The sequence below is a fragment of the Cynocephalus volans genome, chromosome 12 (genome assembly GCF_027409185.1).
Source record: "Cynocephalus volans isolate mCynVol1 chromosome 12, mCynVol1.pri, whole genome shotgun sequence".
NCBI lineage: Eukaryota > Metazoa > Chordata > Mammalia > Dermoptera > Cynocephalidae > Cynocephalus > Cynocephalus volans.
Window position 1 is genome coordinate 100,397,691 of NC_084471.1, and position 27,119 is coordinate 100,424,809.

The window sequence follows — 27,119 nt, forward strand, 5'->3', positions numbered from 1 at the left end:
TTCCAGGTGAGATTAGCATTTGAACGATGGATTCAGTAAAGTAGACGGCTCTCCCCTGTGTGGCTGGGCACTGTCCAATCTGTTGAGAGCCTGAACAGAACAAGAGGCAGAGAAACGAGAAAGTCACCAGTCACCCCCTTTTTTCTCCTGCCTCACAGCCTGCACTGGGACATCTCATCTCCACTTCTCCAGTCCCTGGACTGAGATTTCTATCATCTGCTCCCCTGGCTCTCAGGCCTTCACACACTGAATGAACTACATCACTGGCTTTTCTGGGTCTCCAGCTTGCAGGCAGCAGATTACAGGACTTCTCAGCCTCCATGATCATCTAAGCCTATTCCTTGTAATAAGACACATGGACAGATAGACAATCTCCTACTGGTTCTGTTTCTCTGGAAAGACCTGATTAATGCAAAGCCCATATTAATTCTCTAATTTAAATGGACAACAGGGGGAAAAAGAAATATGGTCAGAGCAGAAAAGATGATTCCAAGAAGAAGGGAAACACATTTCTTTCTGCAAGGGGAGAGGAAACCAGGGGCAAGAAGGTGCTACCATCTGAGTTGCAAAGAACATGGCATAAAACGATCAAAATGAGCCTCTGGTTGCCAACCACCTAGATCTGTTTTGATAGCTAATGAAACCATGTACTGACCTCTAGATTAAACACACAGACTTCCTCTCTGACCTCGAGAGGTTTCTTTACCTGGGGCATTTGATCGGCATCCATGGTAAAAAGTGGCACGCACTTACAGCCTTAAAATTGTAGCTGAGCATGTCAAAATCTCCAGGGCCTCACAGCTCTCTCCCTTGTTATTCTGTTTTCTTGTCCAAAGTTCTTATAATAATAATGTGATATGTAGAGGACTTGGCCATTCGTAACCCTTTATGCAGAGGACTTGGCCTTTTGTAACCCTTGCTCTTTGCTTTATTCAACAGCAGACACGTGTCAAGTGCTGGGTGCTGGGCACGATGCAGCTCTGCGTCCAGAAGAGTCTAGCACAGGTGCAGGAACCAAAGCAAAGGATGCTCAAGGCAAGGAGTAAAGTGCCACAGCACAGGCTGTACGAGGGGGACACCGCCCTGTGCCAGAAGAGGGCAGGAGGGGATGCAGTGACTGCACTGAGAGATGTCGCAGATGAATAGGTGTTTGTCAGGCAGAATTTTACAAACATTATCATGGTAGATACTCTCAGCAACCCAAAAAATAGGTGTTACTATCCTCACAGCAACCGTACATAGGTGCGACTATGCTCATTTTACAATTTAGAAATGAGAAGTTTAAAGAGGTTAAATGATTTGTCTCCCAAAGTTACATTGTCAGTGACACTAGTCTGACCCTACAACACAGCAAGCCTCTTGAATCAGAGGCTTTGTCTTCTTCACCTTGGTAATTCCAATAATATCAAGCACATTACATATGTTAAACAGTATTTATCCAATTAATCCAAGTCACTGAACTCCATATCCCATGTCCTTTTAGCTACATTCTAGGAAACTAACCAAGATAGATTTAAATAAACATAAATATAGTTGTGCATCTGCTTAAGAGAAAGAAACGGGTCTTCATGTAGGGCAGTCATTTCAGGCATAATGTATGTGCGTATGCATGTATGCATGTACATATATGTCCAAAGAATCTGGATGCATATGCTATCTATGTTCCCTTATCCAGAGCGGGGAGAAAACCTGGATTCTCAGAAGCAGTTCAGTTCGCTTTGTAATTACTGCAGAGAAAGAGGGAGGAGGAGGGAAGAGAGAGGAAAGGTTCCTCGCAGAGACAGATCCATCTGTCTTCCTCTCCTTTTCCAGAGGCAGCAACCAGGATTGATCGTGATCACTTTTCCTGTCTTACAGGAACATCTGGAGAGCCACAGAGACCTTGTAGGGAGGAGAAAATGATAAGAAAGACCTTCCTTTAGTTGATTTGGTTTGGATTTAGCAATAAGCAGAAACTTAAATTTAAAAACCAAACCACTGCAGCTCACGTATAACTCAAGAGTCTGAATTCACAACCAAAAATTTTAAACTTCATGTTGTTCTCCCTGCATAAGGAAACTTCCAACAAGCTGACTATATCTGACAATACTGCATGCAGTATGCATTATCCTCAGCTGACAGCTCTGCAGAGTCTTGCAGACTGATAAGGAGCCTCTGAGTCAAACACAGAAGTAATCAAAAGAGGTATTTCTGTTTTCTACACATTCCTTCATTCAACAAATATTTATGGAGCACCAACCCTCTGCCCAACACTGTGGTCACAAGTGCAAACCACGATGTGCTCTGACTTAATGGGCTTATTGTCAAGTGATGGATACAAACAGGCAATTACAAGATACTGTGATAGAAGTTTCGAAACAATTGTTAGGAGCACATATAAGAGGGACATCTCATTCAGACTCAGGGAGTCCAAGAAAACACTTCTGGAAGATAAGACCTAAGATGAGTAGTCAGCTGGGAGAAGTAAGTTGGAAGGAGTGGTTCAGGGAATGCCACGTGCAAAGACTGGGTGGCAGAGAAGAGGAATGCTGAGGAGTGGGTGAGGGTAAAGGCAGTCCAAAGACAAGAGGCAAGGGATGGGGCCAGATCATGCAAGGCTTTGCAGCCTTGCCAGGGTTCGTGGGGATTTAACCTGGGGGCAATAGGGAATTAACAAGGCAATGAGCGGTTTGGGAAAGCAGGATGCCAGGGGATGGGGGAGGGAGGGAGTGGCAGACTAAGCCGTGCCACCACAGCTCTGCATTTCTAAGCTGAGAGTCGACTACGGACAAGGCATAGAGCTTGGGCGCGCTGTCACCTCGCCTCCTTGGGCAGCTCCCAGTCCCTAGTGACTGTCTGCAGTCATCTAAGCCATCACCCAGGCTGGGCCCATTCCAAACTAACAAGGAATGTGACATGAACAAGCAGAAGTGGCCATAGACTCCGGCAAGAAACACGAAGCAAGGAATGAGACAGGAACCTACAACGACATCTTCTTCATAGGATTACTGCATTCAACCAGTTCTAGGTACCCACAGCTCCTCCTTAGCCACATTTTTAGGGGGGAAAACCCATGACTTACTGTAAATTACCATTTCTTTTGAATGTACAACACATGCTAATTTTAGAGGGATATATCATAAAGTTTGAGAGGGTACATTTTTTAAAAGATTGATATGTACAGATGCCTCAGCTTAGTGATATACAATACTTTAAAAATATATATTACTGTAACTAAATGGTTTTAGGGGCATTATTTGTTTGTTTTATTTTTGCCCTTTGTAGCAGAAGTACAAATGGTGATCTCTACAAGGTCCTCAAAGAATGTTTTCTGGGTAAACAGAGCTGCAGGTGTTTTGTGGCTGCAGAAGAATATTTTTTTTAATTTTTTTTATTTATTTTTAATTTTTTAATTTTGTCAATATACAATGTGGTTGATTATTGTGGCTCATTACCGAAAACTCCCTCCCTCCTCTGTCTCCCCCCTCCCTCCCAACAATGTCCTTTCTGTTTGCTTGTCGTATTGCAGAAGAATATCTTTTAAAAAACCCCAAAAAACATCCTGGTGTTCTTGCTCCTTCTGGTAATAAACTTTCATGGGTTGGAGAACTTGGTTCACTCACGTGGCTACTGCTAGGTTTGCAACTATTAATAAATATGCATGTGCAGAAAGACAAGGTCCATCCTGAGGAGGGGACCTACACAGCCCATGATGCATTAAATGCCTTCGATTAATGTTGACTTGAGGCGGGCTCCAGCTTTCTTCCAACATTAGGAGGGCTGTGGTTCTCAGATAACCAGCAGATTCCTCTGCCACCTTAGGAAGCAGGGAATTGGTTAATCCAGACACAGCCGATGTCCCCTGAGCATTAGGGGCCTCTGCTCTTGGAACAGAGACAGAGCTGCAGCCGGAGCTGTCCCCTCCCTGCCCCTTCTCATCCCATCATCTCTCCAGGAGATGGACACTCACACTGTCCTGGAAAAGAAGCACAGGAAGCAGCTGGCTCACAAATGCAGGGTTGTACAACTGGGTCATCGTGGGGAAAACACCAAAAGCAAACCTAAAAAAACCCCTAGGCCCTGAGCCACAGTGCACATTTTAGGAGAGCCACAGAAGGTGCCTATCAAGGGTGTTTCCATTGCCTCTGGCTGTTTTCTGCACATCTTCCTTTCATCAAAAACATGGTCTCCTCTTCAGACGGTAAGCACTAGAGGGCAGGCACTCTATGGCCACTTTTGGAATTCCCCAACTTGAAGCTGTGTTTTCAATGGAAACGTCACATAAAAGAAAAATTACTATGTTTTACCTTTAAAAGCCTGAGCCTCCCTTCCTAGGTCATCAGCCGGCCATCTGCTCCCTGGCCCAGAATTCCTGCTTTCCCTTTTCCTCCACACACCCATTTGAACATCCTCTGGCATTTTATATTGCTATGTCCCATGGCCTATGGAACTAACAAGCAAGGACTTCCCAAAAATCCAGGCGAAAAAGGAAGGAAGCTAACGGTCTGGCCACGCGAGCACACCGCGCTTTATTGTCTGCTGGATTCCGTGCATTGTGTTTGCCGGGGTGGTCCCCAAGGAAAGAGCCAACAGACGTGTCAAATACGCATTACTGTTTGTACCATTTAGAGAAAGGTGGTAAGGGGGCCATTCTTCCTGAGTAAAGAAAAATTCTCTGGCATAGATTTGCATTGGCAGAGGAAGCAAAACTACACCTGCTTCAAACAAATTTCTTCATCCGGCCATTCCATTCCTGAGCTTTATTACTGAACTCCACTCACAGCAACCGTGAATCACTGCCAAATCTCAGTTTGGAGACCATGGGACACAGTCTGGCTGGGCTGGAGGAGAGGAAAAGGATCATTCTAACAATAGTCTCTGGCAATATCTGGCCAAGATCAAATACAGGACCATTAGGCAAGAAAACAGTTGAAAATGGAATATAGCAATACAATGAGACTGGCCCTCTCACGTAAGAAATAAACTGATATATTTGGGACTATGACAACTACAAAATTTGGAGGGCCTGGGAGGAAAAAATATTGATTTCTGAAGGACTGCATTCGTTCATCCAGTATACTTTTCCTCGAATCTCTATTCCCCAGACACTTCACATTTGAACTTTGTGTGACTAAGAAGTTCAAGGTTAAATCTGAATGTACTGCCTTTTCACATACGGTCTCCCTCAGCTACTTGGGCAGCAGCAGGTTTAATTTTCTAACAGTGATTTCCTTTTGACACTAAGATATCCTTTCTTTTATTCTGGTTTGCAGCATGAGCTCTTCCCTCCCACATCAGCCCACTCTCAGCAGTCATCTACATTTTCTTCCTCACGGACATCCCCAGATTGTTTCCCAGCAGAGTAAACCCGTCTCACATCCTGCCCCACCAAATCCCCTCCTCACTCACCATTCCCACCTGCTCAGAAAGCTGCCCCTTCCGCAGTCTGGATCAACACCCTCATGCCCACACCCTGGGAACACTACAGCCTGGCACCATCGGAGCCACAAATGGCCCACCACGGGGGCAGCGGCACAGACACCCAGCTCTGGCAGGACACACTCTCCCTTTCCCTTCTGCCACTGCATGTTCAAGTTCAAGGTTAGTGAGAAGTGCTGGATTTCAGAGCCTGGAAAGTCCTGCAGTCAGTGAAAAGGCTGAAGGAACACAGAGGTGTTCTCCACCGCACAGCCTTCCCACAGCAGGAGGACGCCTGTCACTTTCACTCCTGGCTGATTCAGGGTTTCCCACTGAGTGACTGCTCTGGACTATTCCAATACTCTGAACCATTCTGCTCACCACTGTCCTCCCCTTCCCCTGAGGGCATTTTACTTCCAATTCGAAGCGCCATATTGCTGAGTGGTCTCTTTTCTTAACACTTGGCAACTCCGTAATAGCAAACATTTCATAGCAGTGACCCTGCTGTTAACATGGGGCTGGGGTCAGCGAGATTTCAATAAGGTGACCATCTGCTATGGGTATAGCATGGTTTATGGGCTATACCTCTGATTATCTCAAATTCTCTTTTAGCTCTGCATTTTGGTGAATAGCACTGTATATTATATGCGAGCTTTGTTTCACCCCATTAGCGGAGGACAATTGTATTAGCCATATGAGTCTGAGTTCCCATGTTACTTAATTGCTACGTTGTTGCATTAACGAAGTTAGGAGGGGGTTTGGCAAGAGCGTAGATCACCTTCATGTACAGATATATGTGGTTTTATTTTTCCTTTTGCCAGCTTGCCTCTCTGTTTCAATTGCCTACCATCTGCCTTTGAACAATCTAAGTGCGAGCAGATAGATTTTATTCGGAGGATGAAATGCTTTGAGCTCATCCTAGAAAAGCATTTTCATATACTGGTGTTCAGGGCATTTTCTGTTTAATAGGATCTCGGAGGCGATTTGGCTTGGATTGGGAGTTGGTTCCCTCCCATAGTTGGAGTACACTGTAAAATGAAAAAAAAAAACCCAAAAAACAAAAACAAAAAAACCTCCTCATAATCACATTTTTCAACAGAAGGAACATGGTAGTCAGGGTGTAAAAGCTCACCTCTCACCTTAAATTGAGCTCAGAAATGTCCATAGGAGTGCAGGGGACAAGGCAGGAGAGTAGATGCAGTGTTATGTATACAGTCCATATCCTACTCCATCATCCTTAATTCATTTTTAGTTTTAAAAAAAATCAGATCCAAACATGAAACGTGCCAGACCTTCTGATTTGTGGTTTTCTTTACACGGTCAAAAACCACCCAATTGAAAAGTAGATATGTTCACTCAGTTCACCTGGTGGATTTTTGTTTTCACTAATTAGACTGATTTAACTTGAACTGATCTGTTATGTTGAAAATATAGCCTAAAATAAAACTAACTGCTGAGTCAAGAATCAATAAGCTGGCGGGAGTCAGAAGATCTGGGTTCTAGTGCCAACAGGGAAAGACAAGCCATGAGACCCTGGGAGGTCATGGAATAGAGCTGTTTCGGCCTTCGTCTGAAATTCCTCAAAACTGTAGCCCTAAATGTCAAAATTTTGTTATTCTAATGACGATCTTCTGAATTACAAGTGCTTCACCAGTCGAAACTGATTGGATAGATGTCATAATACTACTTGCTACGATCCTTTATTATTGGGACAGGAGACCCAAAGCACTGCACAGCAAACCTGAAGCTGAATGAAGGATGTAGAAGAAATCAGCCTGCCACCTTGGGCCTCTCTCAAAAAGACCCCAGACCTAAGTACTCCAGCAGCAGTTTTGAGCTGCAACCCCAACTTCCTACCCCTACAAATAAAACACTACTGGACTCCCAAGTCTGATTTGTGAGTCCTCATTGTTTTGGAATTGCTATGGAGGTGAAAACTGAGTTACAAAAAAAATCAACAGCTCTCTCTTCCCACCCCTTTTCAGGAACCACTGGGATATGAGCTGTGGGGAAGGTGGGGGGTCAGGTGTCCCTGTACTGGGAAAGAGGAAGCCACAATAAACTTTAAGGTTCTGGTTATTCCCTTCACTTAAGATAGCAAGAGAGATAAGGAAATGCAAGAACCACCCACGATCCCCACTCATTCTCCTATCCCTCTCTGAAAAATGTGCATGATTTTAATAAAATGTGAGTGGCTCTTTTATTACAAATTATTAGAATCCAGAAAAGAACATTTAAAAAACCCTGCAAGGCAAGTTTCAAAGGGTAGTACTTACAGAAATGTCATGCTTTAGGTGGCATAATATTTCACTTACTCACCTATCACATTAAAGCTATTTAAGGCTACTTCTCATTTACAAAGAAGGAATTAGTACGCATGTCTGTCCTGGTCTTAAAATGGATCCCAGAAGCCCCCTCCCTAAATCTTCTCCCCATTATTTTTAGAAGAGTGCCAACTTCTCTGCTTCATTCTTAAAACGATGTTCCTCTATGGGGGTATGACTCAAACAGCATTCCTCAACCCCTTCCATCTATTCCCAGAACAGGATGCGTTGTCAAGAGGATGTCACTAACCCTGTATACAGTGAAAAACTTTACAACTGAGGAGTCATAGAGGGTCAGAGAATATGGCAACCTCGGTAAAAGTCGGAATAGGAAAACCTATTTAAAGAAACGCAGTTCTGCTTCTTAAATACAGCACAGCACACATTGTAAACTCTGCTATAAAATGAGAACATTATAATTCCCAATAGGCCAACACCACACAGTAATGTATCATCAACATTAACACTTTTAACATCCAGAAATTAATTATTAGTTGTTGAAATTACAGCAATAATTAGTTTCTAAAGCCACTATTTGAAAAGTCAGTGCACGTAAACTGGGTTTTTTACCCACACTGACTGAGACCCATGTGAATTACAAAGAAAAGAGTAACTTTTAAGCTTTTACTCTATAAGAATCACATGAGCTATTTCTCGATTATTATAAACTTGGAATTATTGTGATACCAAAAGCTGCCAAAAATCTACTTTTCTTCCCTTATTTCTGAAAGGCATGCTTGATACCAAATGCTGACTAGTACGTTCATTTAGCAAATTTAGGTAATGAAAACTGATATCTCGAATTAACAGGATTATCAGCGTATCCCCCCAAAACAAGAAAAACTTAAAGGGAAAAAGAAAAGAACGACCTACAAAATAAAGAAACCAAGGCGAACAATTAAGTACTAACAGCAATTCCAGGAAGGAACATGATCAGGGTAGAATCATGAAAAGCAGAGTGAAGGACAAGACGACGGGGCGGGGAGAAGATCGGGGAGGGGAGAAGATCCGGGACAGGAGGGCGGCCGGGCGGAGACCCCTCCAGCCGGGCAGCGGCCTCTCCTGACCAGCCCGCTCAGCACCGCAGCCTCCAAGTCTCCCCAGGCCACACACGCTCCTGCGCCGGAGGACGCTGGTCTCTACTTGGGGAATATGAATGAATGCACGATGAAGTAAAGGGAAAACAAAATTATTTTATATTGACAAAGAAGAAGATGGTTCACGTATGACTGGAATATGAAAGGCAGCTCCCAAAATGCCTTTTCCAAGGTGAAGGGAAGAGAAGGGCTGGAGGAAGGTGAGGAGGAGACCAGGAGAGGCAGGAAGTGAATGGGGACGCTGAGGAAGCTGATCCCAGAGGCAGGAGGAAGCTGGGCACCACGGAGACAGAGATGCCCGGAGGAGACAGAGATGCCCGGAGGAGACAGAGATGCCCGGAGGAGACACAGATGCCCGGAGGAGACAGAGATGCCCGGAGGAGACAGAGATGCCCGGAGGAGACACAGATGCCCGGAGGAGACAGAGATGCCCGGAGGAGACAGAGATGCCCGGAGGAGACAGAGATGCCCGGAGGAGACAGAGATGCCCGGAGGAGACACAGATGCCCGGAGGAGACACAGATGCCCGGAGGAGACAGAGATGCCCGGAGGAGACAGAGATGCCCGGAGGAGACACAGATGCCCGGAGGAGACACAGATGCCCGGAGGAGACACAGATGCCCGGAGGAGACAGAGATGCCCGGAGGAGACAGAGATGCCCGGAGGAGACACAGATGCCCGGAGGAGACACAGATGCCCGGAGGAGACACAGATGCCCGGAGGAGACAGAGATGCCCGGAGGAGACAGAGATGCCCGGAGGAGACACAGATGCCCGGAGGAGACACAGATGCCCGGAGGAGACAGAGATGCCCGGAGGAGACAGAGATGCCCGGAGGAGACACAGATGCCCGGAGGAGACACAGATGCCCGGAGGAGACAGAGATGCCCAGAGGAGACAGAGATGCCCAGAGGAGACAGAGATGCCCGGAGGAGACAGAGATGCCCGGAGGAGACACAGATGCCCAGACGGCTTCTGATTATCCCACTGCACAGGACGCAGCACTGCAAGGCCTAGGGGAGAGAAGAGGGAAAGGGGAGAAGGGGAGAAGGAAGGAAGAAAAAAAAGAAAGGGAGGGAGGGAGGAAGGAAGGAAAGAGAGAGAGAAAGAAAGAAATGCAGTTTTGCTTCTTAAATACAGAAAAGAGAGAGAGAATGAAAGAAAGAAAAGAAAGAAAAAAAGAAAGTCTGTCCCCATCCCTCCCCTCTCCTCTCAGCTTCTTTTGGGTAAGACTTTGAAGTCACTTATAACACAAGCTTGAGATTGGCAACTGCAGGCCTTATGGTTAAAGAATCCACTATTATTTGTGAACAGTATTTTGATGTTCTGGGAATACATAACAGTTTGATGTGGTGTAGGGATCAAAGCAAAGCCCAGGAAGGGGGAAGCGAATTTAATAGAAACTTTGAAAAGATATGTGTGCATGTGCGTGTGAGTGTATATATATTTAGGCCCAATTTTAAATCTCCCACAAAGTGAGAGTTGCAAAGAGTCACTGGGATCTGACGACACAGCCCTGAGCTCGGGACAGCACACCTGGAGGACAGCCAAGTGCAGGCGCACACCAGGCAGCCGCCTTCCATCTTAGGGTGCAGGGACTTGGCAAATGCATTGGGCTGCAGGCCCATGAAGTCCAACATCCTGCTCTGAAGGTGGCCAGTAAGGAGGCGTGTGCCATGTGTGTGTTTGTTTAGCAGAGGTAGCACACCTGGCTGGGCAATTGTGCAATGTGATACCACAGGGGGAAAATTTCTTCCTGATCTCAGCTTGTGATCAGACTCTGCCCTGAAGCATAAGGCTTAAGTGTCCTTGCAACTTTCATCCAGAAGAAAGACAAACACACAAACTATCCCTCTCAATACCAGCCAGGGATCATAAAAATGGAGGAAGTTCAGAAAAGACCCTTGGCATGGCTAGTGTCTTTGGTAACTGAGCGTCACATTTGCTACATGGAAGACTGGTTGGAAGTGAGGCTATTTCTCAACAGCCCTGATCTCCTGTGATTTTAGCTAAAAAATAAAGAAAGAGAAAGAAAGAAAGAAAGAAAGAAACAACAGTCACAATATTTCACTGAACTTTCAAAAGGAGAGGACAGAACTGAGGCCACCAGAGGTGGAAAGGGGGTGGGGGGACGGGAGTTAGCAAGAAATTGGTAACGGGCCACAAAAAATGATGACATTGTGTCCTGTTGAATATATTAATAACTATCATGATTTGTACACACTGCACACGGGTATTGATATTCAACACTGTACCCCACAGATATGTACACTTAATAATGTTTAAATGAAAAACAGAGTAATTTGCTAAAATATAACAGTGTACCCTTTTGTAAGGCTGGCCACATAAATAAAAACAGTGAGAAGTTCTTGAGCAAATCACACATCACAATTTAGGGTCTGGAAAACATGTTAACTTTTGCTGGGATGGGGGGACAAGAGCGTGCCCTTCCAGCTGCACAAGGCGCTTGTTATCCCACTCTGATTTACACTGCAAGATCTCATGAAAAGTCCTAAAATTTGCTCCAAGGCAGGTCAATTTTTAAGCAACTTCAAGTGAAAACAATTACTGACAGCCCTAGAATCACAGTGGTTCAAGTTTATTCCTAGGTAGGTTGCTAGAGCTAAAATGGTAATTTGCCACAGAACTAAATGGGAGACCATCTCACGATTAGATGGTGATATACTAATTATGAGGAGCCCGAGGTCTCCGTGTTCCCAGAACAGTAAGCTAACCACTGGGTCTGGTAAGGCTGGAAGGGAGAGAAAGTGGAGGGGGAAGGAAATGGCCTCTATATCAACAGCTGGGCCATGAAGATGTTGAGCAAGAGTTTTGGTAGTAACTGTGGGAGGAAACTTGACAGCAGCACGTTGTCCAAGCACGAAGTGTATAAGTTGAGTGTTCATGACAGAGCACACCTTTCGTGGCCACTCCCTACCTTAGCAGCTTCCTAAGTGTGTATTTTCCAATTTACACACAGACCTATGCCCTTCTGCTCCCCCAGTGGCCTAGACCAGCACCCCGGTAACGACGCCCTCTTAGAGCCTATCTGAGCAAGACAGCCCTTGGACTCCCTGTGAGGACAGAGGCCAAGAGGAGCAGCGTGGAGACCGGCCCACCTGCAGCCAAGATGAGGTGAAGGCCAGCAGGCTGGCAGGCAGCCGCAGTGTGGGTCGGGAAAAGAGAGGCCCTGGCAGGTGGTCAGAAAAACTCGTGACAGTTTTGGGGGAAGTGTAAAAGACTCTTGCTGGGGTCTGGTTGGGTTCAGGAAGTTGAAACTTTTCACTTACCCTAATGTTCCGAATCCCAGCTGTATGTCAATGGCAACAGGAATAAGGAGAAAATGAGCCATTTGGGCTTGCTTGGAAGAAGACCCAGGGGTGTCTGCTTGTATCTGGACATACCTGACTTCTCCCGATTAGCCCATTTCACACTTATCAGATCACACCTCTCAGATTCATGACCTTAACACACTCTCCTACCAGTCCTGTCTTTAAACAAATACCACTGAGCTAGCCACTGTAAACAGAAATGTCATACCATCCTTAAGACATGACTTTGAGTCATTTTTCTCTCCTGTGAACATTCCCACTGGTTTAGTCCTCCCGGGCAACATATTAGCACTAATATAAGATCTCCAAAAACATCTTCCACTCAGATAAGTGTAGAACATGAGATCTAGAGAAGAAGGTGGAAAAGAACTGACCCAACAAAAGATCTGGATGCCCCCTTTACTTGCAAAGGCAACTGCAGACTTCGTAGAGGACTCTGAACACTGTGCTGTGCTGTCAGGTTATCTATGCCAACCAGCAATTAGGGGATTTGGGGGGACAACAACCTCAGCCCCATGCGGTGGTGACAGGTGCTGCTTCCCAGAGTGTCCCAGCCAGCGGTGGCAAGACTACACTCGGCTGTAACCAATAGCCACTGGCTCTCTCCCTGACCCAGGAGGCATCCTGAGATGTGCCAAGCAAGAGGAGGACAGTGAAGAGGTTCATTTACTGTGGGCTGCCCATGCTGCTTCCAGCACATCCAGCCCAAAGGTTCTCAAGCTTCTTCTCCAGCTGTCTCTGTTCTTCTCTGAAGGTGAGCAACGAGAGGGGAAGGCATGATGGGTGCTTTGTGTGTACGTGTCTGCTCAGCACTTAAGCCTCATAGGTGCACCATAGATATTGGAGATAGCAATGTGTTTGCCCTGCCATGTGGTCCTGACAGCTTCAGCAGGTCTCTACCTTTCTTCCTTCCTCTACCCTCAAGGGGTATTTGCTCAGGATTTCAACTGTGCAAGGTCTTTATCTTATGAGTCACAGAGCCTAGCATCCACTAAGCCCGTAACAGAAGCTTAATAAATACTTGCTGATCAAAAATATTCTATTCAACTAATATGCATCAGCCCTCCTCTGTGCCAGGTGTTGGGCTGGATGCGAGAAATATAAAAATGAATCCATCAGACTCCTGCCCTCAGTGGGCTTTCACTCTAGTGAGGTAAACAATTGAACTGTACCCAGATCATGGCCAACAGCAGAGGCCTGGTCACTCAGCTGAGGGAACACTGTGCCTGGCAGCCACAGGGAAGGATTAAGACATGGGCTTCAAATGACAAGTTGGCTGCTAGGCAGAAAGAGGATCGGGGGAAGATTCCAGGCACAAAAGTTCATTATGCAGCCTGGGACAAGAGCAGGTATTTATTGGTTGGAACATAATGCGGAAGGTGAGGTTGGAGATGATATTAGAAAGGTAGATGTTGAGGTCCTGCATGTCATGAGGAAGAGCTGGGTTCCATGCTGAACTGCAGTATGAGAAGGAGAGTGACATGATGAAATTGTTATTTGCAAAAAACTATTCCAGGTTGGATCAGAGGGGACAGGAGTGGAGGCAGGAAGATCGGATAGGAGACAACTGAAAGGCCTGGGGCCAGAAGGAAGACTGTGACAGCCAGGGTGGAGAAGGGTAAGCGTGAGAGATAGGAGGTGTGGTCACTGCACCAGAAATGACAGCACATCTGCCCTCCCTAAGCTTCGGACCCAGGAGCCTTTGGAAGCGACAGTGGACAGGTCTCTTAGTGTGCATAGACCTGAGAGGGGTCATCGCTCACTACCCTTAGTCCTGGATGGCTTTTTGTGGCAGCGTTGGCTTCAAGTTGGCCTTTGAAGAATGACAGAGAGGTGACGTGGCAGAACCATTCATTTGCTATCCTTTTGGTGATTGTCCCCTGTGACTTGTATCCTGAGCAGTTTTACTTACTTAGCCGTATCTTTATGATAGAGACTCTTAGATTTGTAACAGAAACCCACCAAGAAAAGCTACCATCTCCTCTCCCATTAATCCTGCTCGCCAACATCTCTTGGCAGTATCTGACTTATGTGGGACAAAAATAAATAAATAAAAACAATACTAATAAGGCCTTGCCAGGCTAGCAAACTGATCCAGTCAGAGGATTATAAGAGGCACCTGTTTTTTAACACAGCAGCTGCTAACACAGTAGAGGCACGACATCCTAGTAACAAGAAAGAGCTCTCTTCCATTAAAAACCAAACAGCAGCAGAAACGGGCACGCACCAGTTTTCAGCTATGTCATCTGAATGTGGAAAGAAGTTCCAGTAAGGATCGACACATCATAGGACCCCTGCTTTGCTGAACTTGGGAACCCAAATGGCAGTTTGCAGATGGGGAGGTGATTTACCTATTCATCTAAGTATCCAAAGGCATAAATCCCTAAAGCAGCTATTATATATTTAGGGTATTATCATAAACATACTGAAGCTTTTTGAAGTTTGCTTGATTCATACCCTGTGGCTGACCAAATGCCTCTTCATGTAAGCCCGCCTAAAAAACAAACCAAAACATTGCCCAGTTTAGAATGCAGACAATAACAGAGAAGCAAATAAACAATATCTTAAGTTATCTTTTCCGTTCATTCATCACTGAAGACACACGCGCGCACAAAATCTACCAACAAATACACACCACAGGCACATTATTTCATAGCTGCAATATGTACACATTACCTTTTCAGACCAGACCAGGGAGATGCTTTTAGAAACAGCTTGTTAACAGCCCCTCACACCGCTGTTTAACAATCCCTTTATAGCCCATCACAAAGCCAACCCTCCAAGGAGACATATTTCACATCTATATGTAAGGTTCTTTGCCACAACAAGGCTGGGTTTTGTGTAATCTTTTCCTCTATATGCTAGAAAACAGATCGTACCACAATTTGTGTAACTTATGATCCTATGAACACGCAATACATGTGCATATATGCAAAGAAAGTCATGAGAACAAACCCTTGGAATAAAAGCAGAATGATGCCCAAGAAAACACAAGCCACACCATATAGTCCTGGACTAGAGCTAAAAATAGCGCAGAAAGGCATTGTCAGCTACCCTCTTTCTGTTCTCCCTAGAACATGCTAATTCTAACCTCAGTGTTGGTTCTTAAGCTTGAGCCTTCAATAGCTTTACCTAGGAACCATTCCCTGACCCAAAGAAGCTACTCTCTAGGCTTTGGAATGTGGAGAAATCTTTCGATGTGCTTCAGTTACGAAGCCACTAATGCACACAAATGCAGACAAAGAGTGAGCCTGCAACTGTGAATTTTCCCCCAAAGCCTCACATTTGTGCCCTGGGGACACTAGGACCATCTGAGAGATGTCCCTTCTGGCAAATGGTATAACAGAAACCCCTGAAGTGCTAAGCATGGTCAAGGGCCCAGCGAGCAGCCAGCTGGACTAACACTCGCCTCCCCTGCCCAGTGTGCATCCCAACTGCCCCAAAGAAGTGGAACCTCGTCAGCACAGATCCAACTTGAGGTCCCAAAAAGATTAAGGGAAGAAACTCCCAATAAGACTCTAAGAAGAATCAGACACCAATTTGGACACCAGAGCTGTCAAATGATTTCTTTCCAATGATCCACTTGGCATTTTGCCTGGCAGCCCACAACCCATGCAAAGATGTAGGGTAACTGGGTTTGTCCAAACTAGACTGTGCGGGTAAGTCCTAAAGTACACCCAAATAAGAAATAGGCTATGTAGTGAACTCACATTTACCTGTAACCTAGATATAAACCAACAAGTGGCAAGAGGACTATATTCTCATCCACCCACATCTCCTCCATGATAAATCTTCAAAGACCACAGCTGAAATGAAAATGGACACAGACCATCTTTCCCTTGAACCAGACTGCTCAGCATGACGGCTAACCACAAAAGCACACACAGGCATTCCCCTACTTTAAGGAAGCTCCGTTTGGCCATTTTACCAAGTTTTTCAAGACAGACAAATTCTCAGAAGAGCTGGCTAACGTTCACTGTGACTCCTGCCACTGGGCCCACCTCTTCCCCCTTTGTTGAAATAACAAGGCTTTTCAGTGGGGTCTGCGGGGCTCTCTACCTCTCTTTCTTCTTGTATTTTTAAGGGTTTCTTTTTACCCCGAGGCCTTGTCCCTCATATCTCCCAGTAGAGCACACTGCCTTGCACCCAGATAGTAATAAATAAAGATGCTGCTGTCTATGTCAGTGGCTCCTTTGTTCATTTCCTAAGGGTAGGTAGCTTAGAAAAGACAAGGTGCCAGGAAGGATGGGAACATGCAAGATGGATATGCTAATAGGTACCCTACTTGAGATATGACCTAACACTTAGGTCTCTTTGCCCATTTCCCTGCCTGCTGGGTGCAAGTTAAAGATACCCTTACAGCATGCTGAAAAAGATTAGAGGATCATCACTCCTGCCTTCCTGTGCTCGCCAACATTCCCCCTGGATTCCATCGTGTTCCAAAGCTGTGTCTGACCTACAGCTGACTTCTGCCTGCAGAGAAGTACAACCTCACCTCCTAACTCACAGCCCTGCCAATAGCACAGAGCCTCAGAGAGGAGGGGGGAAAAAAAAGCAGGTCCAAAATTATAAAATTCAGACAGTGAGCCTTTGTCTCTCTGGTTCTGTAAGGAAAAACTCTTACCTTTCCCACTGGTATGGTCTCTCCTTCCACCTCACCCTAAAGTATCAGAGTCAGCAGACTAAGGCAAGGACTAAGTGGCACAAAGTCAAATATGGAGCTGGCAGCTTTCCAGGGGATTTGAGGTGTAGTCAACCAAATCAGGTCTTTCAGGTCTCAAAGTCGGGGAGAAAAGACTTACCCAGACTGGGGAACCTATGCTACTCAGATTTCATCCCCAAAATGACAACTCTCCCACCAGGTTCATCACACTTTGAATAAAGACCAGATCAAAATGTGCACAGTGAGAGTGACCTCTGACCTACTGTCCCCACCCATCACTGGCTATTAGTATCACTCAGGACCCTTAGTCAGGAAAATCTTGGGTCTCACTAGCACAAAGCACCAGTCAAGTGAACTCATGGCCCAGATTTTTTAAAATCTCCCAGATCTCAAGTGAAAAGGAGGACACAGCAGCTACAAAATGCACACGGGGTCCAATCTTTCAGACTTTCCATTGTCCCAAAACTAGGTGTGCCAACCAACCCTGTGGCTGGGACTTGGGCACGTATACACAAAGAGGCCCAAAGGAAAGAGAACTCACCTCTGTCCCTTTGGGTGACTGGCCTGTGATCATAAATCAGCACATGAAAATAATTAGCTGGACCATAAGGGTAAGTCCAGAAACACTACAGTGTGATTTGCTCTGGCAGGAGTCTAATCTGATGGTCAAAGATAGTCTAGGAAAGACAAATGGTCTAGAAATAACAGTAAATAATGAAGGAACTAGTGTTGAGAGAATTTTCCTTCCCTAGTCTGAGCTCCTCAAAGCAGTTAGGAAAAGAGCTTGGAGAACTCCCACCTACCTTTATATAAGGTCTCTATTACATTTCCTCTTGCCCACCTCAGGGTGGATCTACTTGGCCGAGTGTTAATTCTTAGGCTTGAGACAGTACTACTGTCAACTGTCTCTTGACCTTGACTCTTCCTTAGAGAGCAGCACTGTCCCCGCCACACCTGCGGTGAGGTGGACTGACCCGGACCCTCCCTACTCCCTTCTCTCTCAGTAGTGCCAGAGCTTCAGCTGCCACACCCCGACTCACACTGTCACTAGGGAACAAGGGGAAGTGTTTGAGGAAATGGGTAACTTCAGACACAAACAGGCTGTTTTCTGGAGTTTGATTTTTTTAATTACAAGACTGATTTCTATCTGTAGCTCATTTCTTCCAGGAAATGCCAGTTAGAGTCAACAACTCACGGTTGGTTACTGCTTCCTCGCATGGCAGGGACGTGAGAGGCAGGGATCGCTGACCTCATTCTACAGATAAGTCTCAAGAAAGATAAAGCTACCTGGCCTGTCACAACCCACCGGACAGGGCACAGGCCGCTGAGGAGAGAATCACAAACTTCCACTTGCAGTTTCCAGGGGCAGTGAGGAGGATCGGTTTTTCTCCAAACCCAAGTTCTTTCTTCAACAGTCTGCAGGTGCCCACCCCTATTTCATAAGGTGGAAAGCAGAGGCAGCAAACATTCCCTCCGCTGTCCTCCAACAGGGTCACGTTCCAGCCACTTAACATGTACATACAAAGGAAGGTTTGGGATCAGATTTTAAGTCCACAGCAAGATGAAGACAGGTGCTAAAAAGAGATACTTCAGTCCCCTGACATCTACTAAAAACTAAGGGTCCCTCGTGACCCAAAGTAACAAATTTGGCTTTTTCAAACCTTTCTGTATTAAACTTCCACTAAGGGCCATCTTGAAACTGGAGATTCACCAGCCCACAGCAAACAGTGTGTGCTCTGTGGTCAGACAGACATGGAATTGCCTGTTAAACAAAAGCAGACGAGAGAACTGATGCTCTCTTCCAAGTTTCACCCCGTCGCAAAGAATAAGCAACTGTATGAACAAGCAGATCCCTGAATAGGTTCGAATACTTGAGTGCTGAGTAATAATGCTAGTTAGAGTCCCAGTCCAGCACTTCCAGCTTGGGTTTTTTCCTTTTCTTTCATCTCTGCAAACTTATTCAGAACAATACTAGCTATTCCCTCAAAACACTGCTGTAGGATGTAAAAAGCATTTGCTATTATCATGTAATAGCCATTGGTTCATCTCTCCTGTTGTTGAGGCTTGTATTCAATTAAAGTTAAAATAAGAGCTTTTCTGAGCACAGACTGAGGGACCCCAACCCTATGTAAAACTCAATGGGATAGTGCTAAGAGCACTGTGCTGGGAATCAGCCGACTTGGGAAGCCTAGATTTTAGCTCAGGTAGAAATACCAACCAGCCACGTGAGCTTGAGCAAGACTGCTAACATCTCTGGCCTCTATATTCTTCAATGTATAATAAAGGCACAGGACTAGAAAAATCTCTAGCCCTTTCTAGATCCACATGTTGAGGAAAATATATATAGGGTGAGAAGAATTAACTTTTTTAACAGTGTAACTGACATATCCCAACAACCCCAGGAGACTCGTATCTTTATTACTACTTCAGATGAGTGAACAGTTTCATGATTAAGTAACCTGAATGAGTTCAAGTTCAAGAACCAGGTTCACGGGTCTGTCTACTCCAGAGTCTGTGCTCTTCCCCCAGGAGCACTACTCCACAGTACGGCAATGAGGTGGAGCCCTCTTCTTGGCAACTTACAATCCCCTTAAGGGAAGTTCACTTTACAGATGAAAACCAAAGAACAACATAACACAGAATAAAATTCAAATAAAAACCTAAAGCAGTGGTAATTAGAACTACACTGTAGCAACACTTACACCATTGAGCACACTTACCGAGGGCACTCACCTTTTTTTGGTTCATTCAGAAAAAGAGGTTGCTTTCCATACATCTGATTCCCACAGACAAAGGGAAAATACCCCCAAGGAATACAGAAGGCCTCATGAGGGTACAGACGGACTGGCTAGCTCTTTTCTGTCTTCATGGGGAAGTATTTTTCATAAATCATTCATCCAGATAACTGAAGCTTATTAGCCTTTTAAAACTTAACGTTATTTTTATGCCAGCCATTTTTGTGGAATATCTTTCCAAAATACATTGCATTCTTTCCTCACTCTTTAAAGAGTGATTTAAATCTCCATAATTTAAACTCTGTCTTTAAATTGGAAGTCATAATTATGAACATTAATATCATCGGTCACTGTGTGGCGTCATACAAAGGGGTTTAAACACAACATATGAGCCATAACAAGGAAACTATGCTTTCTGAATTCTGTTTTGTATCATTTTTTTCCTCTGCCACGGTGTTAGAGGAACACAGACCTCGGATAGAACACCTGATTCTGACTCTGGCTTGGCCACAATTAGCACTGTGATCTCAGGCAAGCCATTTAAATGCCACAGTTTTCTCATCTGTTTCATAAGAAATTTGGATTATTCATGAGAAATTTCTAAATCCCATCACATTACCTCCAAAACACATCTCTCTCTCTCTCCCTTTGCTTCCTTCCCTACATGTTCTCTAATAACTCCCTTCACTAAAGCACTTCAAATTCAGAAATTTATGAAGTCTGGTGGCCAAAATTCTCTCTTTACTTGAGTAAATTAGAACAAGGCCTTTATGGTCAGGCCATCACGAAAAAGGAGAAGAAAAAAGATTATTCCTTTGGTAGTGGGGGAAATCAGGAAATATCTGAAAAGACTTCAAATAGATTCCTAAAAATCATACAGTATTAGGGATGTCCACAAGGGATGTTTTAAGAAAAAAACAAAAACAAAAACAAAAAAACCCCCGAAAACACTGTGTTCATGAACTGCATAAAAGGCTTTAAAGGAATAAAAAAGTTGTGCAAGAAGAAGAGACTGATTGGGGAGTGATGCAGGCAAAGAAGGTGTTTGTGCCCATCCAACTTTCAACCTCTTAAGGAAGGAGTAATCAGGCACCGGGGGAAATAAGTAGGCGAAAAAGCAGAGAAGGAAACGAAAGTTTGTGAGAAGAAATGAAGTGCCCCAAATGAAACCTACTGAAAGACAAAATATCAGTACAGAACATCAGGGATTGGTGTAAAAATGGAGGACTTGGATGTTCACTACAAGGTGGGTGGCTCAGTGTGACCATCTGTCCCCACTGCCCGTGGGATGGCTGGGAATACCCCACCTTCAGAGGAGACCAGAGAGCATAGGAAATTCAGGGCCTCCGCAAGCACCTCTGCCGGCTCTATTCCAGCTTCCAGAATGATCCACCAGTCCCCAGCACTCCGTTTCCTAATTTTCTTCCCAAATGGCTGTACTTTGGAATACAGTCATGGAAAATACTTTGGATTGTAGTCCCATGATATAGATTCTGGCCCTCACCTTGCCGCTTACAGCTGGGAGATCTTGGGCCAATACATCACTTAAGCTCTCTGGCCTTCAGTTTCCTCATTTGTAAAATGGGGAGAAAATCTGCATCCCAGAGAGAGTTGCGAAGAGTCAATGAGATAAGTACGTGACACACTGAGCACAAGGACCGGCACGCAGGAGTAGTCAATAAATGACGGTGCTGATGACAGGAAGGGAGAAGCGCCTCACAAACAGTCAATCATTACACGGTCGTAAGCTTGTTCCCGTTGTTGTAGGAGGAGGACCACTAAAACAGCAAACACTTTTAATTACGTGGAATTTATAAAGTTCCCAAAACCAAGTGTTCCACAGCTTTGCATAGGACTCCCGGAGGAGGCCACACTTAGCAGGGGTAATGCCTCTGCCCACGGTCTGAGAACTGCAGATCATCTGGACAAAGACCACGCTGAACTGTATGTTTTCACTATCTAAGAAGAAAGGATTATTAATCAAATGAACAAAGCAAATACTACACTTGTGGTGCTATTTGGACACTAAGGAACGACTTCCAGCACACAACAGCACTCGCTCACCTCACCCGCGGACGGCGTGCGACACAAGTCATTTCTGCCTAGTCACTGAGGCTCAGCCTGAGACGCCCCGGAACCCAGCGCTTTATTGGTCTGCTTCCTTGTAGGTTCAGAAAATCAATAAAAATGTGTTTGTTTTTAATAGGCTATAATGCTAACTTCTCACTAATTTAGTCTAGTCTTTCTCTCCCCAAATACCAGGTTTGGCAGTGAACAGTCTTTCAGCCGGGCCCTATCTGGCGTGGGAACCCTGAGTAAACTCACATTCATTCTATTCAAAAAACACACCCAGAGGTTGGTTCCTACACATGTCTAACAAATACAGAGGCAGTGATGCACTCTGCCTGAAACCAGCTCCAGAGCTTTTTCTAAAGTCGCATTTGCAAAGAGATATATGTCATTTGTATACCCCACAGCCTAGGGGGCTCATTTGACACTGATTCACCCAGATGGGAGAGCCACACCAAAGCAGTATCCTAAGGAGTATGCTTTCCAAAGCCACTTCTCTAGGACCAGCTGCCACGTTTTTAGCTTTTATTGTTTGAAACACAAAGCTTACTACACATAAATTAAGGTATAAATAGTTTTGGCTGACCCTGGATGAAAGCGCCTATGATCCACTCCAGGATTCCTCAGAGGGGGCCTGACAGCAGATTCCAGTGTCTTCAGCCCAAAGCAGAACTACCAGGTCCTCACGCACTGTAAAAAAAGATTGCTGCAAATAGCAGCGCAAATACAAGTCCATGAGCTCTTGTCCCTCATCCCCTACCTCCTACCACTTCCTCTTCTCACACCTGACGAGACCCTCGTGGCCCGATGCTCCCCCCACACACCATCTTCTTTGGCACATATACCTCCGTGCCCTCAGACCAGCTGGCTTGTGATTAAAATGGAGCAAGCTAGGAAGTGCCAGAGAGAGTGAAGCCCATTGTATCGAATTTCCCTGGCCTCTTCGAGGGACGCACCATGAACCCAGAGAATGTGGCGCAGTGGCCTGAGCATCGGTAGGCCTATGTGGCTCCAGACCCAGCTCAGTCACCAGTGGGCTGAAGCCATCCACTTCACTCTCTGGATCTCTCCTCTCTACAGAAATAGGGGGCTGGCCCAGGTGGTCTCTAAGGGCTCTAAACTCAATGCCTAAAAGTTCCCTGATTCTACTGTCAGAGAAACGGGGAGAAACTGGGAAACCTGCTAATCTGAACCTTTTAAAGTGACTCCTCAAGGCCCTTTGTTGTATCTTTCAATCAATTCCTTTTTTCATTTATTTGCTTATTTAGACACAAAAGCAGTTTTTAAGCATTTTATCAAAACAATAAAATATTATTTTTATACCAAAATTCTATTAAAAACAAATTTTGGACAGATACCCAGAGAGTGCTCTAACCTTCTCTGAGGTAGTAGGGTGGCCCTAGTAAATGTGTCCTACAAGCCAGTGGAAGAAGGTGTTAAGTCACCCAGAGATTACACACGGACAGACAGAGGACAGGGCACTGGCCTCCTCCCATCCCTTACGTCAAATCAGCAAACACTACTGAGAAACATTTTTGTGGCAGCTGCCAAGCTAGGTACTAGGGCACCAAGATAATCATCATTAAATCCAAGGAGCTCAGAGTCCAGTAGGAGAAATCTAGAGTCTCCCAGTTAGTGGCAAAATAAAAAAAGAGATTTCATTCTGCTACAAAAGCAGACTGATACGGAAGATGGAGAAGAGGGTCCAGGGACATTATGCAACTAGTTTTTGTATTCTGGATAGCGCTGGCCGACCAAAGCGCTGCGCCAAGCCTGAGGAAGGACCGTGTCTGCTGGGCCATAACCACTTTCCGCTGCAACTTGGCTGAACTTAAAACTGAACAGGTGACTTGAAGGTGAAGGCTGATGATAGAAAAGACGGCCTCTTCCTCCTTCCTGTGACCAGCAGTCAGCCACACAATCCTCTGAGAAAAACATTTGACTTTTTGTCAAGGGAGCCAATCCTGTCCTTACACTTAAACAACCCCAAATGGTCAAGAATGGAAGCATTTAAACTCCCATGAGGAGAGTGTCACGACCCACGAGGGGGCAGCCCAGTGCACAGAAAACAGTGGGACTCAGTGATAGTTTCAGTGACCTCGGGCTAGTCAATCTCCCTTCTGTTGTAACAAGTGTGTGCCTAATATTAACATGTCTAGGTGATGGGAAGATGCTTAAAGAACACAAAAGAAATATAAAAAGCTCTTCTCAGGCACTCACTGTCAACCGCCACCACTTAAGCAATCTTTACAAAGGTGTCACTGATCGACCAATTCAGAAACTTTCACCTTGGAAACTCCACCCACATCGGACATACTCTTTTCTAGCAGAACAGACACTGCTCAGAAGTAAACAAAGTACTTCCCTCTGCGGATGCCTCTGGTCAGGCTCCTCCACACTCCATCTCACCAGCTGCTGAGGAATGTACTGCCTGCTGACCAGCTGCTCCTAAGTAAGCAACCAGAGCAAGTGAGGAAGGTTTCAGGAGGTCAGAGGGGGGCGAGAGCGATCTCTCCCATGCAGAGAGCCTTCTGTGTCACGGGTCTTTGGTACATCAGATTCATCGGCTCATCCTTGAAAGCCTCTGACATTCATTCTCCACTCCACAGAAAAGTTTGTCATTCGCTGGACTCTAGAAGCAGCCGCTCTATAAGCAACATGCTTGTGGGCTACCAGCAAACATTTTTTATTATGCAGTCACTGTACCACATCCCAAGGACTAAATGAAACACACATCACCAGAACATTTTCAGATGACCTGGAATATTCCCGGTCCTTGATCTCCAGCCCTTATGGGAACATTGTGAATTAAACTCCATGGAAAGATACTCCACATATGTGCACCTCAACACATACACAATATTAGCAATATTCACATACTGGTTCCATTAAGAAGGATCCAAAATAAAAGTGATACTTTCATTCCTGGTAAAGAACATTAAATCTATTTTAATTACATAGAAATACACTGTAGTGAAAAGAGGCGCCCAAAAAGAAGTGAGTCTAAGCAATAAGGAAAAAAAAAATCGTATGCAAATGACAGGCACAATTTTTATGTCACATGTAAGAAAGGGTTTTGTTCGGGTTTGGGATTGGTTCTGTACACATGTGTAAGGATAGGGACTGCTGTACTTTTTCCACTAAAGCACAATGAAGCACTTCTGTCTCCAGCACACGACCATAAGCCCATCAGAACAGTGGGGGTGCAGTCTCCTCAGAAAACGTATCAAGAAAAGTCACAGAAAGGATTGCTTTTTGTTGTTTTCACCCAAAATTACTGCCCCGTAGTTTGTCCAGATTTTCCTGATGTCAGGTTTACTGCCACTGAGCTAAATACAATTTACTGATTTAATACCCTATTATATAGTTACCTCTGTTTGTGTTATGAAGTGTCAAATAAATTAGATTATCTATACCACAAGATTTCCCTGAACTCGACGCAGAATCTAATTTATACCACAACAGAAATTGGTTTTGAAGTATCAAAGTACCCTAGGTTCTTCAGTGTGACATCTCTTCCACATCCACAGACATATTGCCACCCCCAGATGTACAAACACAGAGCTCAGAAGTTCCATTGGGCATTTTTGTGAGGCAAAAACAAAGAAACCCAACCCACCTACTGAGTCCACATTAGCCTTACCTCAAACCCATGAAAATCTTTCCTGATAAAGAGACTAAAATCTGACTCTAATTATGAAAACCTAGTAAGTGGAATAAAATACTGCCTTTCCCCTAAACAGATCCTAATTGCAAAGCAGTGTTAAAACAGGAAAGGTTTTTCTAACTCCTCACAGACGAAGAAAACAGGTTATTTGTCCATTGTTTCTGCAGTTCCATTCAGTAAACACACATTAAACAGGCCAACCCCAAACAACAAACCTCAGCCGCTTCAGCCTCTCACAGGAGAAGGCTTTCCACCTGAGTACTGATGGAACTGTGAAATGTCCAAAGTGTACAACAAATGCAGCGACGGAAAAAATAACTGGGGGAGGTGGACAAATCATCCTGCCTCCCAATGGTGGCAAACTTTACAACAACTTTTTAGAAGCAACAAACCGCAGCACCACAGTCTTTACAGATATATAGATAAACGCAGACATACAACTACTTAGAAGCCAAGTACTATGTTTGCAAACATCCACTATCCTGCAACGTACAGCACTGCAAAACAGAAAGCTGGGAGATTTCTGCTTTTACATATCCTCCCCGCACTGTCAAACAGAGGTCATTCTGCCTGGTCACTTAGTTCTTTCTCTCCCTGCATCACGAGAGTTTTCTACTTTGGGATTACTCAACTTTCATACGCATCGGAGTAAAATAACTATTCAGCAACTTTATTCACCTTGGTTTAAAAAAATTCATTGTGCAATGCCCAGGAAAAGCTGACACCAGGACTGTCTCTCCGACAGCGCTTGCAATTACAATCGGAGGAGGGGAAAAAATCCTGTCTGATCAGATCAGACCCAGGGAGTCCTCCAAAAAAAAAAAAAAAAAAAGAAAGAAAGAAAGAAAAGGAAAGAAAAAAAAATCATTCCATTCCCCACTGGGGGCTGAAGAACTTTTTTTTTAAGGAGACCACCCCTCGGGAACAAAAGTTACATTTCGGTCACATGTTGGGTGTAGGAATAGGGAGCAGGCTTTTTTTTTAAAGCGCACTAATTACGGGGGTGTTTTACAGTCCCGGAGACTACCCGGGTTCCTCCCGACCAATTGTGACGGGCATTTCATTGTCAAAAAGAAAGGGGGTGGGGTGGGGGCCGAGGAGCCGACAGGGGCTCGGCGGGGGGGAGTAGCAAGGTTACGCTAAAGGGTACAGCCGCCGCGAGCTGCATCTCCTTCCCTCGCGCCCCAAATAATTGACTGCGAGCAGAGCGACTGCAACAGCCCACTCGGAAGAGCCCAGCACCACTGCCCCGGCCGCTGCAGCTCAAGGTTTTCGACCACGGAGTGGGGGGGGGGGAGAAGATTTTTACCTTGATGCTGCACTGAGCAGGAGTCTCAGACATGTCTCACGGCGACGGAGATCAGGAAGTTCTCAGGGTTTTTCCACTTTCCTCTCCTCTCCCCAGCCCAGAAACGCTCCACGGCCAGCCGGACGCGGTCATTTAAGAAGTTTCTTCCAGCATCTCTCCCGGCAGCCGCCCCGGGGGTCTGCGAGCGCGCGGGGCTGGGCGGGGCGGCCGGCGGAGTTGGGTGCGCGGGGCGCGGGGGCGTGGGAGCCGGGCCGAGCGCCGCGGCGGGGTCTGCAGGTCGCGTCGCGGCGCGGCGACCCGGGGCGCAGCCGGCCGGCCTCCCGGTCTCTCCTCCCACCCGCGGCGGCGCCCCCGCCCCCCGCCCTCCCGCCGCTCTCCCTCGCTCTCTCGAATGTTTTCCTTCCTGGAAGAGAAACTGAAAGGCAGAACTGAGAAAGCTCTTTGCTCATTGATCTTGAGAGTTTCAGTGCAGAAACTGACGTGAATTCCCAGCACTGAGCTCTGCCTCTTAAAGGAGCCACCAGGA

The 27,119-nt window shown here is 45.5% G+C and overlaps 1 protein-coding gene across 3 annotated transcripts in view; it reads right to left on the bottom strand.

Annotated features, from left to right (window-relative positions):
* Positions 1-26,753, bottom strand: part of ETV6 (ETS variant transcription factor 6) — a 221,109-nt gene extending 194,356 nt beyond the window's left edge. For all 3 annotated transcript variants that reach the window (XM_063075648.1, XM_063075647.1, XM_063075650.1), the window contains exon 1: positions 26,594-26,753. In XM_063075648.1, the coding sequence (XP_062931718.1) occupies positions 26,594-26,626 (33 nt within the window). In that variant the 5' untranslated portion in view covers positions 26,627-26,753. The remainder of the gene's footprint in view (positions 1-26,593) is intronic.
* Between the last annotated feature and the right edge of the window lie 366 nt (positions 26,754-27,119).